Consider the following 19429-nt stretch of genomic DNA (forward strand, 5'->3'; position numbering starts at 1 on the left):
GCAGTTCAACTGTCCCAGCTGACAGAGATGGGATTATTACACTTGGAAGTAACTTCTATTTAGATCTGCATTTTAGATGTTCTTCATTTTCTTTCACATCAATAAGGAACCATTAAATTGACAAATGCCCCCTTTACCTTCAGATATTTTTTAAAAATTCATTTTCAAGATCTGGTCTATTAGCCAGCATCCCAATTTGTTTTGAAATGTGATGGTGAGCCACCTTCTTGAACCTCTACAGTCTTTCCAGTGAAAGTATCCCTGTTGGGTAGCAAGTTCCAGGATTTAGCCCCAGTGACAATAAAGGACTCACAATATAATTTATTTTCTTTTTCAATCTTTTTATTAGTTTTCAAATTAATACAGATTAAAATATCAATGTTTATACATGTAACACAAAGAGATCAGGAGAAGAATCATGACATGGATAATCACAAAGAACAATAAAGCATAAAAAAATCTGTAGATCCAACGATCTGAGTGAATGAATATAATATAAAAGAAAAAGATTAATTATAAAATATAAAAGAAAGAAAAAAAATCCCCAAAACAATAAGAAAAATTATAAACAATATATCAAACCAAGCTAAAGAAAAATTTTTTTTAAAAAAACAGAAAAAAAACTGGACTAAAATTTCTCAATAGAAACAGAGCAATATTATGTCATCAACTCCATTCCTCTAAATTGAAAGGTTATTATAAGGGGATCTATATCATGTGAAAATATTGAATAAATGGACTCCAAACTTCCTCAAATTTAAGTGAAGGATCAACAGTACCACTCCTAATTTTTTCCAAGTTTAAACATGATATAGTTTGAGAGAACCATTGAAAAGTAGTAGGTGGTATTGGATCCTTCCATTTAAGCAAAATGGATCGTTTGGCCATTAATGTAGCAAAGGCAATCATACGGTTAGCGGAAGCAGATAGATGGCCAGATTCTATCCTTTGTAAACCAAAAATTGCAGTGATAGGATGAGGTTGTAAATCAATCTTCAATACATTTGAAATAATGTTAAAAATATCTCTCCAATATTTTTCCAAAAGAGGACAGGACCAAAACATATGTGTCAAAGAAGCCACATTCGATTTACATCTGTCACATATAGGATTTATATGTTGATAAAAATGAGCTGGCTTATCTTTTGACATATGGGTCCTGTGAACTACCTTAAACTGTATCAAAGAATGTCTGGCACACATTGAAGATGTATTAACTAAATGAAGAATTTTCTTCCAAGTCTCTGTAGGTATAGATGTCTGGAGTTCACTTTCCCATTCGTTCTTAATTTTGTCCAGTGGTTCTGAATGAATTTTCATAATTAAATCATAAATTATTGCTGTCAAGCCCTTCTGACAAGGATTAAAACCAAAAATTTCTTCCGTAATTTCAGTTTTGTAAGGTGTGGGAAAAGAGGGTAATAGTAGCTTTTAAAACATTTCTAATTTGCAAATATCGAAAAAAGTGTGATCTAGGCAAATTGTATTTGTTAGATAATTGTTCAAAAGATGAAAAACAGTTATCAATGAATAAATCACGAAAACATACAATTCCCTTCCTTTTCCATATGGAAAAAGCTGAGTCAACTCTGGATGGATGAAAGAAAAAATTAGATTGAATGGGACTTGATAGATTAAATTTATTAAATCCAAAAAATTTACGAAATTGAAACCATATTGGTATTGTATGTTCAACAATTGGGTTAATCATGTTTACTTAATTTGGTAAGTGCAAAAGGGAGTGGAGCTCCTAAAATAGAAAGTACTGATTGGGACTCAAGGTGTACCCATTTGGGGCGTTGAATTACATCTGAATCTTGTATCCAAAAAATTAAATATCTAACATTGATTGCCCAATAATATAATCTAAAGTTAGGCAAGGCCATACCATCATCCTTTTTTAGTTTTTGTAAATATTTCTTACTTAGCCTTGGGTTTTTATTCTGCCAAATATATGAAAGAATTCTAGAATCAAAAGTGTCAAAAAAAGATTTCGGAACAAGAGTTGGAATCGCTAGAAATAAAAATAAAAATTTTGGTAAAATATTCATCTTAACCACATTAATTTGGCCTACCAATGATAGAGACAGTGGGGACCATTTAGTAAATAATTGTTTAACATGGGCAATTAAAGGAAGTAGATTAGCTTTAAATAAGTCCTTATGTCTCTTAGTAATTTTAACACATAAATACATAAAATAGTTACCAATCTAAAAGGTAATTGGCTATAAATTGGGATTTGCATATTTAATGGAAAAAGTTCACTCTTATTAAAATTTAATCTATAGCCACAAAAAACACTAAACTGATCTAATAGTGATAGTACTGCGGGGATAAATTCCTCCGGATTGGAATTATAAAGTAACAGGTCATCTGCGTAAAGAGATATCTTATGAATCTTCTGTCCGCGAGTAATACCACATATATGTGAAGAATCCCGAAGTGCAATAGCCAAAGGTTCTAAAGCAATATCAAATAATAAAGGGCTTAACAGGCAGCCTTGTCTAGTACCTCGAAAAAGCCTAAACAAAGGAGATCTTTGATTATTAGTAAGTATTGAAGCCATAGGTGCATAATAAATCATTTTAATAGCAGATATAAATTTAGGACTAAAATTGAATTTTTGAAGTGTACTGAATAGATATTCCCATTCGACTCTGTCAAACGCCTTTTCAGCATCTAGTGAAACAACATATTCTGGAATTTGGGATGAAGGGGTATTTATAATATTCATTAATCTCCTAATGTTAAAATGTAGATAACGATTCTGAATAAATCTTGTCTGGTCTTCAAAGATATTTTGTGGAAGAACCTTTTCCAATCTAAAGGCCAATATTTTGGAAAATATTTTGGAATCTACATTTAATAAAGAAATAGGTCTATAAGATGCACAATCAGTGGGATCTTTATCCTTTTTAAGAATTAAAGAAATAGTTGCTTCATAGAAAGATTGTGGTAGTTTACCCACTGATAGGGCATCTTTAAAAATTTTGGCTAACCAGGGAACAAGAATATCAGAAAAGGATTTTAAAAAATCAGCTGTATATCCGTCAGGGCTGGGTGCTTTACCCGAATTCATTGAAAATATTACTTTCTTTATTTCTTTCTCCGAAATGGGAGCATCTAATGTAGACCGTTCATTTAAAGATAACTAGGGAATCTTCAAATCTCTTAAAAATTCATGTATTAAAGTAGGATCCTCAGGGGATTCTGATTGGTATAAAGAAGAATAAAATTCTTGAAAGGATTTGTTAATTTGAACTTGATCTATCGTGTAGGTACCATCTGGTTTACGAATTTTATTAATCTGACGTTTACATATAGTAGCTTTCAATTGGTTGGCCAATAATTTACCAGATTTGTCACCATGTATATAAAATTGACTTTTGTTTTTAAGTAGTATATTTTCAACTGACAACATATTGCTATGTCAGGATGATGCACACATCAGAGGAGAATTTTCAGGTGGAGATGTCAGTTTGTTCTTCCAGATGGTAGACATTACTGGTTTGGGAGGTGCTGCCAGAGTAACTCAAGCGAGTAATTCCTATGCATTTTGTAGCCACTTATTTTGTACACTTATTGTCACTGTGTGCTGGTGGGAATGAATATTTAGGATGCTTGATGGGGTGCCAATCAATTGCCTCAGATTAAAGAGTAGTTAAAGGACAAGCAGTGAGACCCTCTCTCACTGCTCTCCCTCTGTGATCTCTGCTGCTCTCCGGCTCTCCAACTCACCTATCACCTGCCAGCTCGTGCTCCTCCCACTCTCCCTACCCTTCTTCCCTCTTCCTTTCCAGTCCTGATGAAGCATCTCAGTCCAAAACGTCGACTGTTCATTTCCCTCCATAGATGCAGCCTGACCTGCTGAGTTCCTCCTTTGTGTTCGTTAAAGGACAAGGTGGACTTGGGTACATTTGGAGACATTTTAAACAAGAAACTTCAGATGGACAAAAATCTAGGGTCAATAGAGAAGCAACTGACCACTACCAAGTATTGGTTTCCATTGTAGATTAACTTATCCTGAAACTGGTCAGTGAGCACTCCACAGATCCCCGAACTACTACATCCTAAAATGGCAATGAGGATCCTATTGGGAATCTTATGCCCCATCTATACTTATCTCTGCAAACTAAACTCAGATGGCATCAGGAATGTCACTTGTACTTTAACAATTTGCAAGATTAACTCCCAGGCTACAGGACAGCCTCAAGCAATTGTGTGATTGCTCTGCCAGTCAGAATAAGATAAGATAAGGTAAGATCTTTATTAGTCACATGTACATTGAAACACACAGCAAAATACATCTTTTGCGTAGTGATTTTAGAGGGGCAGCCCGCAAGTGTTGCCACGCTTCCGGCGCCAACATAGCACGCCCATAACTTCCTAACCTGTACATCTTTGGAATGTGGGAGGAAACCGAGCACCCAGAGGAAACCCACACAGACATGGGGAGAACATACAAACTCCTTACAGACAGTGGCTGGATTTGAACTGGCACTGTAAAGCATTGTGCTAACCACTATGCTAATGTGGCGTCACAAGAAACAAATGAGATTTAACAGTATTTATATATTGCAATCACAACGAAATATTGCTTAACCTAACCACTGTTCTACTGACAAGAACTGAGACTGGTTATATTACTTCCTCTACTTCCTCAGGAGGGTAAAGGAATTCAGTTTGTTCCCTTTTACACCAACTTTTATTGATGCACCATAGAAAGCATCCTATCTAGATGCATCATGGTTTAGTACAGCAACTGCTCTGCCCAGGACCGCAAGAAACTGCAGAGAGTTGTGGACACAGCCCAGCGCATCACGGACACCAGCCTCCCCTCCTTGGACTCTGTCTTTACCTCTCGCTGCCTTGGTGAAGCAGTCAGCATTATCAAAGACCCCACCCACCTGGGTTATTCTCTCTTCTCTCCTCTTCTATCAGGTAGAAGATACAGGAGCCTGAGGGCACGTACCACCAGCCTTAAGGACAGCTTCTACCCCACTGTGATAAGACTGTTGAACGGTTCCCTTATACGATGAAGTGGACTATAACCTCATGATCTACCTTGTTTTGACCTTGCACCTTATTGCACTGCACTTTCTCTGTAGCTGTGACACTTTGTACTGTTATTGTTTTTACCTGTACTACATCAATGCATTCTGTACTACCTCAATGCACTCTGTACTAACCCAATGTAACTGCACTGTGTAATGAACTGACCTGTACGATCGGTATGCAAGACAAGTTTTTCACTGTACCTCGGTACAAGTGACAATAATAAACCAATACCAATTAGAACATACAGAATGCGTCACTGATTCATTCCAAGAACAGTCATGTTTTTACAGTAAACTGGAAAACCCAGTGAGATTGCAAAAGGCAACACCACAGAAATGAAGTTCAACACAAAAGCAGCTCATCAAAAGTCCATCAAAATACCTTTATCACAAGAAAATCTATGTTTGTTAGTATTTTTCTGATAAGATCTGCAGGAATATTCTATTTGGAGAGTGTTTGCAATCTGCAGCTCTTGCGGTAAGTCTGAGGTCAGCGGAATCAACCGTGCAGATGCGAACAGCCAACTGTAGCGAAATCACTGTTTGGTGGCACAATGTTTCATTATAATCAGTCAGAACAAGATGCTCATTCTGCTCTTATTGGCACTAACATCCTGGATGAGCACAATTGGAATTTTTCTTTAATACTGTCCCAATAGGCTACTTTTAATTGTGCCCACCACAAAATCAGCAAATCTTGGATAACTGAAAATGATCTCTGCAGACACAGCCAATGACAAGACAAGAATCTTTATTAGTCACATGTACATCGAAACATACAGTGAAATGCATCTTTTGTATAGAGTGTTCTAGGGGCAGCCTGTAAGTGTTGCCACGCTTCCTGCGCCAACATAGCATGCCTACAACTTCCTAACCTGTAGATCTTTGGAATGTGGGAGGAAACCGGAGCACCCGGAGGAAACCCACGCAGACACGGGGAGAACGTACAAACTCCTTATAGACTGCTGCCAAAATTGAACCCGGGTCAATGACTCTGTAAAGTGTTACACTAACCGCTACACTACCGTGCCTTAGAAGGACAAGACACTGTTATAATACTGTGGTGTGCACAGCAGGCCAATGCGATCATGGTACATAACTATCTGGCCACCTTTAGTGAGCAGTGAGCCACTGACATTTGCCACTTCCATACCCATAACTTACCTGCAGCAGTTACAGGAAGGGTAAGGTCCTAACATGACTACATTGGTGGCAGGTCAGCATTATAACTCCAGATCGGAACCCCCAAACCCGTGGGGAGGGGCTGGGGTGAGACTGGTGGCAGCAGGTCAGGCAGCATCTGTGGAGAGTGAAACCCAGTCCTGATGAAGGGTCTTTGATCTAAAGTGTTAACTCTTCTTTCTACAGATGCTGCTTGACCTGCTGAGTGCTTCCAGCATCTGCAGTTCTTTGCTTTCTAGTCAGTGAGACTCAGAGTATCAACAGCGGATTAAACGACACCACTGGCAGAACTGATGAATGCTGGTGGGAATCACTGTGAGGCAGCATGTCATCCTGCTGGAAGAGCTGCTAACTCAGGCTCAATCCTGGCCCAAAGTGCTGTCTGTGTAGAGTTTGCACGTTCTCCATGTGACTGTATGAGTTTCCTCCGGGTGCTCCAGTTTCCTCCCACATCCCAGAGATGTGTGGGTTGACAGATTAACTTGCCACTGTAAACTGCCCATAGTGTGTAGTGAGAGGTATAATCTGGGGGGAAACGACGGGTATGTGGGGAGAATAAAATGGGACTAGTGTATGTATTTGATGATCAGTGTGGAAGTGGTGAGTGGCTATTTTCCTGCTGTATTATTGCACAACTCTATGACATTGACAAACATTCAAACTGTAGAAAAGTTGTTTAAAAAAAAATTAATCATGAGTGTCTAAAAACGATAGCTGCTAAAAAAGAGCAAGACCTTTGCCTCCTCTACCAAACTAGACAAGGAATCAACATGAGAGTGCAGGCAGAATGAGTGTGGAAATTCATGCCAGTGGATTGTCAATCTGGCCCTAATGTTACCCACCACAGTTGGAATACTTGCCAGGGAATCTGAAGTGAACCAAACATGTCCCATTTCACAAGCCCTCACTAAGATCACACATTGGCACAGCAGTTGATGGCCATCTGGCCCATCGAGTACATGCGGCTCTTTGAAAATCTGTCCAATTAAATCCACCTTCGTTCTTGGGAGGCTCCCAACTCCCTGTCTCTGGGCTCCAGGAGCCACCCTGCTCCCCGCCCCTGGGCTTGGGGGTCACCCACATCTTACCGCCAACGCACAGCGGGATCCTGAAGCCCGGGCACCCACAGCCAGCCTGGCCCCGGGCTCCCAGCCCCGGGCACCCACTGCTTGCCCAACCCTGGGCACCCAGCCCCGGGCACCCACCGCTGGCCCAGCCCCGGGCACCCAGCCCTGGGCACCCAGCCCCAGGCAGCCACCACTGGCCCAGCCCCAGGCACCCAGCCCCAGGCACCCACCCCAACCCCGGGCACAGCCCCGGGCACCCACCGCTGGCCCAGCCCCGGGCACCCAGCCCCAGGCACCCAGCCCCAGGCAGCCACCGCTGGCCCAGCCCCAGGCACCCACCCCAACTCCAGGCACTCAGCCCCGGGCACCCAGCCTCAGGCACCCAGCCCCAGGCACCCACCGCTGGCCCAACCCCAGGCACCCAGCCCCAGGCACCCACCGCTGGCCCAGCCCCGGGCACCCAGCCTCAGGGACCCAGCCCCGGGCACCCACCGCCGGCCCAACCCCGGGCACCCAGCCCCGGGCACCCACCGCCGGCCCAGCCCCGGGCACCCAGCCCCGGGCACCCACCGCCGGCCCAGCCCCGGGCACCCAGCCCCGGGCACCCACCGCCGGCCCAGCCCCGGGCACCCACCGCCGGCCCAGCCCCGGGCACCCAGCCCCGGGCTCCCACCGCCGGCCCAGCCCCGGGCACCCACCGCCGGCCCAGCCCCGGGCACCCAGCCCCGGGCACCCAGCCCCGGGCTCCCACCGCCGGCCCAGCCCCGGGCTCTTACCTCCGACTCCGAGGTTGACCTTCTTGGGGCTCGGGTCCTCCTTGAAGTCGGCCGTCAGCTTGAAGATGACCACGGGCGCAGCCAGCGGCACGGCGGCAAAGAAAGAGGAGGCGCACGCCATTGGGGCAGCGGGCGGGCGGGCGGGCAGCGATCGGCGGCGGGCGGGCGGGCGGGCAGCGATCGGCGGCGGGCGGGCGGGCGGGCGGCGATCGGCGGCGGGCGGGCGGGCGGGCGGGCGGCGATCGGCGGCACCCTCAGCGACCTTGACTGCGCTCAGCCCTGCCTGCCGCTGCTCCTGTGATGTCACCCCTGACAGGTGAGCGCTGCGCCAATCGGAGCCGCGAAGACGGCCCCGCCTCTCACGTCATTGGCTGCAAGCGGGGAGGCCAGTTGTTGCTGTTGTTGTTGCCGCCGGCTGGCTGTGCCGCGTGGCATTCTGGGTATCGCTGGCGCGTCTACCTGGCAGCAGCAGCAACAACAACAGCAACAACTGGCCTCCCTGTCAGATCATTACAACAAATGACCCCCCCACATCTGTTCATTACAACAACAACTGGCCTCCCTGTCAGATCATTACAACAAATGACCCCCCCACATCTGTTCATTACAACAACACCTGGCCTCCCTGTCAGATCATTACAACAAATGACCCCCCCACATCTGTTCATTACAACAACAACTGGCCTCCCTGTCAGATCATTACAACAAATGACCCCCCCACATCTGTTCATTACAACAACAACTGGCCTCCCTGTCAGATCATTACAACAAATGACCCCCCCCACATCTGTTCATTACAACAACAACTGGCCTCCCTGTCTCTTTGTTACAACAACTGCCCCCCCATCTGTCTGTTACAACAACTGACCCCCATCTGTTCATTACACAACAACAACTGACCCCCATCTGTTCATTACACAACAACAGCTGACCCCCTGTCTGTTCATTACAACAACTGGCTCCCTGTCTGTTCCTTACAGTCACAACAAGAACAACTGAGACAACAGACAATCTGGTTCTTATCCTGGGCCTGGCCAAGCCGGCCATCCACAGGTCCAGGCGGCGGGCGGCTGAGGGTTCCGGCCGTTCCGCCTGCCTGCCCGTCTTCCAAGCTTACGTCTGCACCCGGATGTCCTTGGAGAGGGAGCATGCGGTATCCGCAGGCACCATGGTTGAGTTCCGCGCTCGGTGGGCCCTTCAGGGGATCACGTGTGTCGTGGACGGTGAAAATGTGATTCTTATCTGAAGTGTTGCGTGTGAGTTTAGTGGGTGTTCTCTGCTGTGTTGCATGTGCATTTTGCAGGTGGTAGCATTATTGCTGTAGTTATGTAGATGCTTAGTTTGTTCTTATCTTCTCTTTTCTGTATTAGTTGCAGTATTTTGTCACTGGTTGTCCTTTTATAGTGCTTTTAGCTAATAAACATTTACATATATATAAAAAAAAAGACAATCTGCTGGAGGAACTCAGCAGGTTGAGCAGCATCTGTGGGCAAAAAGGATTTATCAACACTTAACTTTGAAGCCCTGCATCAGGACTGAGAGTGAAGAGGGGAGATAGTCAGTATAAAGAGGAGGGGGGTGTGGTAAGACAGGAGGCAAAGGTGATTGGTGGAATGAGGAAGGGTGAAAGGTGGTGGGCAGGTTGCACCAGGTAGGGGAGGGGAGTGGGGGTGGAGGTGGGAGACAGTGGCAGGTGGATGATAGATGAAGGCAGAGTAAAAGAGAGAAAGAGCCAGGAGGGGGCAAAGGTGGGTGATGGGGGGGCTGCCAGAGGGGTTGGGGGGGGGGGGAAAGACACAAAAAAATGGGAGGACCAGAGGAGGGGAGGGATGTGTACGCAGGGAAAAAAACACCAGAGGGGAGGTTTATCTGAAATTGGAAAACTCAATGTTGATGCTATTGGGTTGTAGACCACCCAGGCAGAATATGAGGCGTCGGGCCTCATCCTGGCAGCGGAGGAGGCTGAGGATGGACAGGTCAGTGTGGGAATGGGAAGGGGAGTTGAAATTGCCATGCCACCGGGAGCTCGAGATGGCCATTGCGGACAGAGCGCAGGTGCTCGGCAAAACGATCGCCCACTTTGCGCTTGGTCTCGCCAATGTAGAGGAGGCCACATCGGGAGACCCGAATGCAGTAGATGAGGTTGGAGGAGCTGCACGTGAATCTTTGCCTCAACTGGAAGGGCTGTCCTGCGATTGCATCCCTCTCCACACACACCTCCCTGACCCCTGGCACTTACCCCTGCAATCCCATGTGATCGGAGATGTGATTCCCCATTGGAATCTTACAAATGCAATGGTGGAGTGAACTGCCAGATTTTGCTCTCTCAGTCTCTCAGTAAGTCCCAGACATATGCATTTGACAGCACATGTTTGGAGACCCAGGACATACGGACTGTTCAATACGGACTGTTACCAGTTCCAATCAGAAACACCAGTAACAGCCAGCAAGATCCAGTCCAATACCTTGATTCTCTGCACCACATTGAGGTCAAATGAGGGTTCACCTGAATCAGAATCAGAATCAGATTTATTATCACTGTCTTATGTGACATGAAATTTGTTGTTTTGCAGCAGCGGTACAGTGCAAAGAGATAAAAATCTATAAATCACAAAAATAAATAAATAGTGCAAAAAAAAGGAATAATGAGGTAGTGTTCCTGGGTTCATGGACTGTTCAGAAGTCTGATGGCGGAGGGGGAGAAGCTGTTCCTGAATCATTGACTGTGAGTCTTCAGGCTCCTGTACCTCCTCCCTGATGATAAGAGGGCATGTCCCTGATGGTGAAGGTCCTTAGTAATTTATGCCGCCTTCTTGAGGCACCGCCTCTTGAAGATGCCCTCGATGGTGGGGAGGGTTGTGCCGTGATGGAGCTGGCTGAGTCTATAACCCTCTGCAGCCTCTTGCGATCCTGCACATTGGAGCCTCTGTACCAGGCGGTAATGCAACCAGTCAGAATGCTCTCCAGCGTACATCTATAGAAATTTATAAGAGTCTTTGGTGACATACTGAATCTCCGCAAACTCCAAATGAAGTAGAGCTGCTGGCGTGCCTTCTTCGTGATTGCATCAATGTGTTGGGCCCAGAATAGATCCACTGAGATGTTGATGCCTAGGAACTTGAAGCTGCTCACCCTTTCCACTGCTGACCCCTCAATAAGGACTGGTGTGTGTTCTCCCAACTTTCCCTTCCTGAAGTCCATGATCAGTTCCTTGGTCTTGCTGACGTCGAGTGTGAGCTGCTTGTTGCGACACCACTTAACCAGCCGATCTATCTCACTCCTGTATGCCTTCTCGTCGCCTTCTGAGATTCTACCAACAACAGTGGTGTCACTGGCATATCTTTGATGAATTTAAAACCAGAAGTTGTTACAAATGCTCAGACTGTCTGACCTCTTGAACATTCCAACATTTTCCATTCTTTTTCAGATATTTGCAATTCATGATATTTTGCTTTTGTGTCAAAACCACATACAGGATTACATTAACAATGTAGGAAGTATGGTCAGTAAGTTTGGAGATGACACAAAAAAGTTGTGGTGTTATAGCTAGCAAGGAAAATTATCTTAGGCTGCAGCATGATATTGATCAGCTGGCAGGTTGTATGAACCAGTGGCAGAGAGAATTTAATCCTGACAATTGCAAAGTGATACATTTTGGAAGGTCAAATTATCGCAGTAAGTGGTAGAACCAAAGGGAGTGCTGATGAACAGAGGGACCTTGGAGTACAAGTCTCATGTGCCTTCTTCACCTGGTGCATAGAATATAAGAGCTGGGATGACATGTTACACAGGCACAGTGGTGCAGCGGTTAGCATAACACTATTACAGCGCCAGCGATCAAGGTTCAATTCCGGCCACTGTCTGTACAGAGTTTGTACGTTCTCCCCGTGTCTGCGTGGGTTTCCTCCTGGTTCTCTGGTTTCCTCCCACATTCCAAAGACGTACGGGTTAGGAAATTGTGGGCGTGCTATGTTGGCGCCGGAAGCGTGGCGACACTTGCGGGCTGCCCCCAGAGCACTCTACGCAAAGATGCATTTCACTGTGTGTTTCGATGTACATGTGATTAATAAAGATATCTGATCTTATGAAACATCAATTAGACCATATCTGGAGTATTGCATGCAGTTCTGGTCACCACACTAAAAGAAGGATGTGATTGTGCTGGAGATCGTGCAGAGGAGGTTCACCACGATGTTGCCTGGATTGGAGAATTTCAATTATAAGGAGAGAATGGATAGGCTGGGATTGTTTTCCCTGGAGCAGAGGAGGCTGAGAGGTGACCTGATAGAGCTATATAAAATTATGAAGGGGATCAATAGGGTAGAAAGTAAATGAAAAACACCAGATGCTGGAGGAACTCAGCAGGCCAGGCAGCAGCTGTGGAGAAAAGCAGGCGGTCAATGTTTCGGATCAGGACCCTTCTTCAGGACTCACTTGAAGAAGGGTAGAAAGTAACAATCTTATTCCCAAGGTGGGGGCATAGGTATAAGGTGAGAGGTTAATGTATCTGAGGGGGAATATTTTCACCCAGAGAGCAGCTCGAATATGGAACATTGCCTGAAGACGTGGTAGAGGAAGGAGCTGTCACAACATTTCAGAACCATCTGCACAAGCACTTGAATCACCAAGACATTCAGGGCTACGGGCCAAATGTGAGTAAATGGGACTAGTATAGGTAAGTACAATGGTGGGCCGAAGGGCCTGTTTGTATGCTGTATGACAATGACCCTGGGATGTCCTGTGGAAGTAATATCTATCATGGCCACAGGGTGGCACCGCAATGCACCAAATGGGAGGACGCAGTGTACAATTGCCACGTGGATGGTCAAAAGTGTCCTCCAGCTGAAAATCCTTCCTCTGCAGACTTTAAATCTGCGAACCAGTGAAAGTAAAACAGGGAAAAGAGCAAACTTGTCCAAAATCACACTGTGTCTGTTTTAGACCGAAGACTCCTTGTGATATTTACTCTTCAATGCATGAAATAATCTTTGTTTGGCTTATCAAGAACATAGAACATAGAACAGTACAGCACAATACAGGCCTTTCGGCCCACAATGTTGTGCCCTTCTTTCCACATATCCCTCTATTTTAAATTCCTCCATATGCTTATCTAGTAATCTCTTGAATTTGACCAATGTACCTGCATCCACCACCACCCCAGGCAGCGCATTCCATGCCCCAACCACTCTCTGGGTAAAAAACCTTCCTCTGATATCTCCCTTGAACTTCCCACCCATTACTTTAAAGCCATGCCCTCTTGTATTGAACATTGGTGCCCTGGGAAAGAGGCGCTGGCTGTCCACTCTATCTATTAATATTTTGTAGACATTTCATGACTTTTAAATCTGCTTTAAAACCTTCTGTGAAGCAGTTCAGAGGATGCTGTGGAAGACAGCTACAGTGCAGGGCAGCACAGTGGCACAGCAGTTAGTGCTACAGCCTCGCAGCTCCAGTGACCTGGGTTCGAATCCTGACCTCGGGCACACATTGAGACCAGGTGCGTCTCCTCTGAGTGCTTCAATTTCCTCCCACATCCCAAAGATAATCTCCTTAGGGAGGTTAATTGGCTGCTGTAAATTACCAGTGGTGTAAGCAGGTGACAGGAGAATCAGGGGGGAGTTGATGAGCATGTGAGAGAGAGTTGGTTGCAAGGAAATAAGTGGGGGAATACTATTGATGGGGAGGCTCTGGGAGCCAGAATAGGTTCGATGGGCCAAATGGCCTCCCTCTGTGTCATAAGGAAATAAGAGCAAATGAAAAGTTATTGAGTCATACAAAGGTACAGCAGGGATACAGGTGCTTCGGCCCATTGAATCCATGCTAACCATCAACCACCCATTTTTTACATTGATCCTACATTAACCCCATTGAACCCGGGTCGCTGGCACTGTAATAGCGTTACACTAACTGCTACACTACCATGTCTGCCCCTAAAAATTCACTGTCATCAGCGTGGAGATGCCAGGGATTGAACCCGGGACCTCATACATGCGAAGCATGCACTCTCCCACTGAGCTACTTCCTCGACACATTGTCACATCAACACACTTTGTGTTTCGAAGGGTGACACAGTGGTGGAGCCGCTGCCTCACAGCACCAGTGACCTGGGTTCAATCCCGACCTCCGGTGCTGTCTGTGTGGAGTAAGCATTGGCTGGGGCATTATGAGAAAACTCCCTTGTCCTTCTCCGAAGTGTTGCCATTGTGGTCTTTCACATCCACCTGAGTTGGCCGGCAGAGTATCTATTCAGCAATTCATCTGAGCAACCGCACTTCTGTCAAAGGAATTACGAAGGGAGGTGGCTTATCAACAGCCAAAGAGGTGGATCTTAAAGAGCTCGTTAGAGGTGGACAGGTTGCTGGGGGTGGTCATTCGCAAGGCAGCTCCAGAGCCGAGGATCTCATACCCACTACTGAAGGGACAAAGGGAATGAAGATTGCACAGGAGGGAGTCAGTGGATTTCAGAGTATTAAAGCTGTAAATGGAGAAGTTGGTGGTTGTAGAGGCAGAGGAGGCTGCCAAGAAGGGGAAGGGTGAATCCATAGAGAATGGTAAATGTGAGGCATTGTTAGACTGGGAGAAGGTTGATGGGTGAACCAAGATTTACTGTGGGAAGGGCTTTGGATGGGTTGGGAGGACATTGCAACCATTGAGTCTGCAGATACATGGATGAAAGTCTTGGCACTAGATGGCCTGAGGCAAAATTATGGAGAAAAGGAAGCATTTTCTTGGAAATCTTGGAGCACATCTCCAATTAACCTCCTAAAACCAACATCAAAGTGCCCTTTACTAAACTTTGAACCATTTCTCAGAAGTTTCCAGGGAAGTAATGCGGAGGTGTAGGGGAGGAAATTTGGTTGGAAAACTTCCCTACTTGCCCCCCACAACCCCATTCAATGTGTTTGTGCCATCCACTGCTCTCCTTTTCGGGTTTCTGGACAAACAGAGCATTCCGAAAAGGAGAAGAGATGGAAAAATTCTAAGTTTGCAATATCTTTGGATGTGATGCAAAAACGCCAATGAGTTTCCCAAAGAACCGAGGTCAAAGGTTAAGTCTTGAAGCATCACAGATGGCGAGACACAGCGTGTGCCTTGCAAACTACTATAGCATACACACTTTGTAAAAGTTTATTATACACAGAACATGACATAATTTTACACAAAGCCTTGTTTGTGCTTGCCAACAGTGAATCTGCCAAGATGAGTCTCATGCTAAACTCTCCCAAGATCTGCACATAATCCCAGAAACATATTGACCAACCATTAACAGAGTACCGTTAGATGTCATGAAATGGATATCTGCCAAACCTCTTCTCCCTCACAAAAGACGTCAACATATTGTTGCTGCTGCGTACATTGGCAGCCGCAAGCTACTTTCTAGAACCTTTTTGCAGCTTTACAAGACCTTAGTTTGGCCGCATCTTGAGTACTGCATTCAATTCTGGTCGCCCCATTACAGGAAAGACATGGAGGCTTTGGGGAGGGTGCACAAGAGGTTTACCAGGATGCTGCTGGGATTAGAGGGCATGTGTTATAAGGAGAGGTTGGACAAACTTGGGTTGTTTTCTCTGGAGCAGCAGAGGCTGAGGGGAGACCTGATGGAAGTGGAGAAGATTATGAGAGTCTCAGATACAGTAGACAGCTGGTATCTTTCTCCCAGGGTCAAAATGTCTAATACTAGAGGGCATGCATTTGTGGTGAGAGGGGGTAAGTTCAAAGCAGATGTGCAGGGCATGTTTTTTACACAGAGAGGGGTGGGTGCCTGGAATGTGCTGCCAGGGGTGGTGGTGGAGGCAGATACGATAAGAGGCATTTAAGAAGCTCCTAGATGAGCACATCAGTTTGCAGAGAATGGAGGGATATGGACTTTTGTGTAGGCAGAAGGGATTAGTTTAGTTAGGCGTTTAATTAGTTCAGCACAACATCATGGGCCTAAGGGCCTGTTCCTGTGCTGTACTGTTCTATGTTCTATGAATATGTTCTATGTAGTCTTTGTGCCAGGAATTTGGTGTGAGGGAACCTAGAGAACATAACCAACATAGAGTCAAAGAGATGTACAACTTCAAGACAGGGTATTCAGCCTATAAATTCTAATCCAGCCATCAACAACCCATTTCCACTAATCCCACACAAATCCCATTTCATTCTCCCCACATTCTCATCAACTCCCCCAGATTCTACCACTATGATGCTGGAGGAACTCAGCAGGCCAGGTAGCTTCCATGGAGAAAAGTAGGTGGTCAACATTTCGGGTCAGGAGCCTTCTTCAGGACTGAAGATAGGGAAAGGGGAAACCCAATATAGATCCCAGCATCTGCAGTCCTTTGTTTCCCCAGATTCTACCACTCACCTACACACTAGGAACAATTTACAGTGGCCAATTAACCTACTAAACCATGTTTCTGGGATGTGGGAGGGAACCAGAGCACCCGGCGGAAACCCACACATTCACAGGGAGAACGTGCAAGCTCCACCTGGACAGCAGCTGAGGTCAGAATTGAACCTGGGTCTCTGGCGCTGTGAGACAGCGACTCTACTTGCTAAACCACTGTGTCGCCTACATCAATATGGAGTCTGCCTATCAAGTCTTCAAAGCCAAATTAACTCAACGCTGTTTGTGCTTATAAATTTCTTCTTATGTGGACTTGCTTCCAATAACACCTCACTCTGATACCTCATCCATAAACTCCCTTTCCCTGCAACCTCCACCCTCCTGATTGCTCCTCCCTGTTGACTTCAACCAAGCTTTTCAATCACCTGTCCTAATATCGCTTGCTGTGCCCCTGTCATACTTTAAGAACATTGGCGATAGGTGGAGTGTGAAACCATTCGGCCCCTCAATCCTGTTCCCCTCCTTCAATAAAATCACAGCTGATTCCCCACCTCAGCTCCACTTTGCTGGTCTATTTCCATATCCCTTGATTCCCTCTATGTTAAGTTCAACACCTGAGCGTCCACAGGGTAATTGGTCATTGTTTTATTACTGTCACATGTACCGAGGTACAGTGAAAAACTTTGTTTTGCATGCCATCCATACAGATCATTTCATCACATCAGTACATCGAGGTAGTACAAGGGAAGGCAAGGGAACGCAGAATAAAGTGTTACAGTTACAGAGAAAGTGCAGTGCAGGCAGACGATAAGGTGCAAGGGCCATGACGAGGTAGATTGAAGGTCAAGAGTCCATCTTATCGTCACAGGGAACCGTTCAATAGTCTTAATACAGGGGGATAGAAGCTGTCCTTGAGCCTGGTGGTACATGCTTTCAGGCTTTTGTATCTCCTGCCTGATGGGAGGGGGAGAAGAAAGAGTGTCCTGGGTGGGAGGGGTCTTTGATGATGTGACCAATTAAACCATGTTTTGCAAATGACAACAAACTGAAAGAGGACGAGGAGCAGTGTCAGTAAACACAACGGCTGTGTACCGATCAAAATTTATCACACAGAGGGCTAACTAAGTTAGATGCTGCAGTACGCAGTATCAGATTCAGATTCAGATTAGTTTATTGTCAGATACACCAGGGTGAAATGAAATTGCTCATTCACATGAAGCCCACAGAGTAAACAGTGAACATAGTAATAATAAATACAATAATAAGTACATTGACAAGTGCAAAACAATGGAATGGTGCACAGTGGAGCAGTGCAAACTGAAAGTTAGGGTTATGCTTAGGGTTGTAGCAGTTAGCGTAACACTATCATAGCACCAGCGACCCGGGTTCAATTCCCGCCGCTGTCTGTAAGGAGTTTAACCATAGAACCATAGAACCATAGAACAATACAGCACAATACAGGCCTTACAGCCCACCATGTTGTGCCGACCTTTAAACCACACTTAAGACTAACTAACCCCTTCCTCCCACATATCCCCCTATTTTAAATTCCTCTATATGCTTATCTAACAATCTCTTGAACTTGACCAATGTACCTGCCTCCACCACCACCCCAGGCAGGGCATTCCATGCCCCAACCACTCTCTGGGTGGAAAACCTCCCTTGAACTTCCCATCCATTACCTTAAAGCCATGCCCTCTTGTACTGAGCATTGGTGCCCTGGGAAAGAGGCGCTGACTGTCCACTCTATCTATTCCTCTTAATATTTTGTACACCTCTATCATGTCTCCTCTCATCCTCCTTCTCTCCTATGAGTAAAGCCCTAGCTCCCTTAGTCTCTCCTCATAATCCATACTCTCCAATCCAGGCAGCATCCTGATAAATCTCCTCTGCACCCTTTCCAATGCTTCCACATCCTTCCTATAATGAGGCGACCAGAACTGGACACAGTATTCCAAATGTGGTCTAACCAGAGTTTTGTAGAGCTGCATCATTACCTCACGGCTCTTAAACTTGATCCCACGACTTATGAAGGCTAACACCCGATAAGCTTTCTTAACTACCCTATCCACCTGTGAGACAACTTTCAGTGATCTGTGGATATGAACCCCCAGATCCCTCTGCTCCTCCACACTACCCAGAATCCTGCCATTAACCTTATACTCTGCCTTGGAGTTTGTCGTTCCAAAGTGTACCACCTCACACTTCTCCGGATTGAACTCCATCTGCCACTTGTCAGCCCAGCTCTGCATCCTATCAATATCCCTCTATAAGCTTCGACAGCCCTCCACACCATCCACACCACCACCGACCTTTGTGTCATCTGCAAACTTGCTAACCCACCCTTCCACCCCCTCATCCAAGTCATTAGTAAATATCACGAAAAGTGGAGATCCCAGAACCGATCCTTGTGGGGCACCACTAGTCACAGCCCTCCAATCTGAATGCACTCCCTCCGCCACTACCCTCTGCTTTCTACAGGCAAGCCAATTCTGAATCCACACGGCCAAGCCTCCCTGGATCCCTTGCCCTCGTTTGTACATTCTCCCCGTGTCTGCTTGGGTTTCCTCCGGGTGCTCCGGTTTCTTCCCACGTTCCAAAGATGTACAGGTTAGGAAGTTGTGGGCATGCTATGTTGGCGCTGGAAGCGTGGCGACACTTGCGGGCTGCTCCCAGAACACTATGCAAAAAGATGTATTTCACTGTGTGTTTCAATGTACATGAGACGAATAAAGATATCTTATCTTATCTTAGTGCAAAAAGAAATGCTAAAGTGACAATGAAGGAAAAGATAGAATTAAATGTTCGAGAGTGCGCCAGCTCCACCGGGAAGGGGATGTGAACGAGATCTTATCATTCTCCACCGTCAAACACTGCTATCACAAGTTAAAGATTGCTTTGAACCAGTAACCAAAGGTTCATAGCACGAACGTGTCCTCAATATATTGGCTACTTGCACTGACTGGGAATGTTCTATATATAGGCTCAAAGAAGACATAGCCCTCCCCCTCCTTG

General features: G+C 45.7%; 1 protein-coding gene across 1 annotated transcript in view; it reads right to left on the reverse strand.

Annotated features, from left to right (window-relative positions):
* got1 (glutamic-oxaloacetic transaminase 1, soluble) overlaps nt 1-8247 on the reverse strand; it is a 55518-nt gene extending 47271 nt beyond the window's left edge. The window contains exon 1 of the mRNA XM_052027547.1: nt 8083-8247. Coding sequence (XP_051883507.1) covers nt 8083-8203 — 121 coding nt within the window. The 5' untranslated portion in view covers nt 8204-8247. The remainder of the gene's footprint in view (nt 1-8082) is intronic.
* Nucleotides 8248-19429: the final 11182 nt, after the last annotated feature.

The sequence above is a fragment of the Pristis pectinata genome, chromosome 12, assembly GCF_009764475.1.
Source record: "Pristis pectinata isolate sPriPec2 chromosome 12, sPriPec2.1.pri, whole genome shotgun sequence".
NCBI lineage: Eukaryota > Metazoa > Chordata > Chondrichthyes > Rhinopristiformes > Pristidae > Pristis > Pristis pectinata.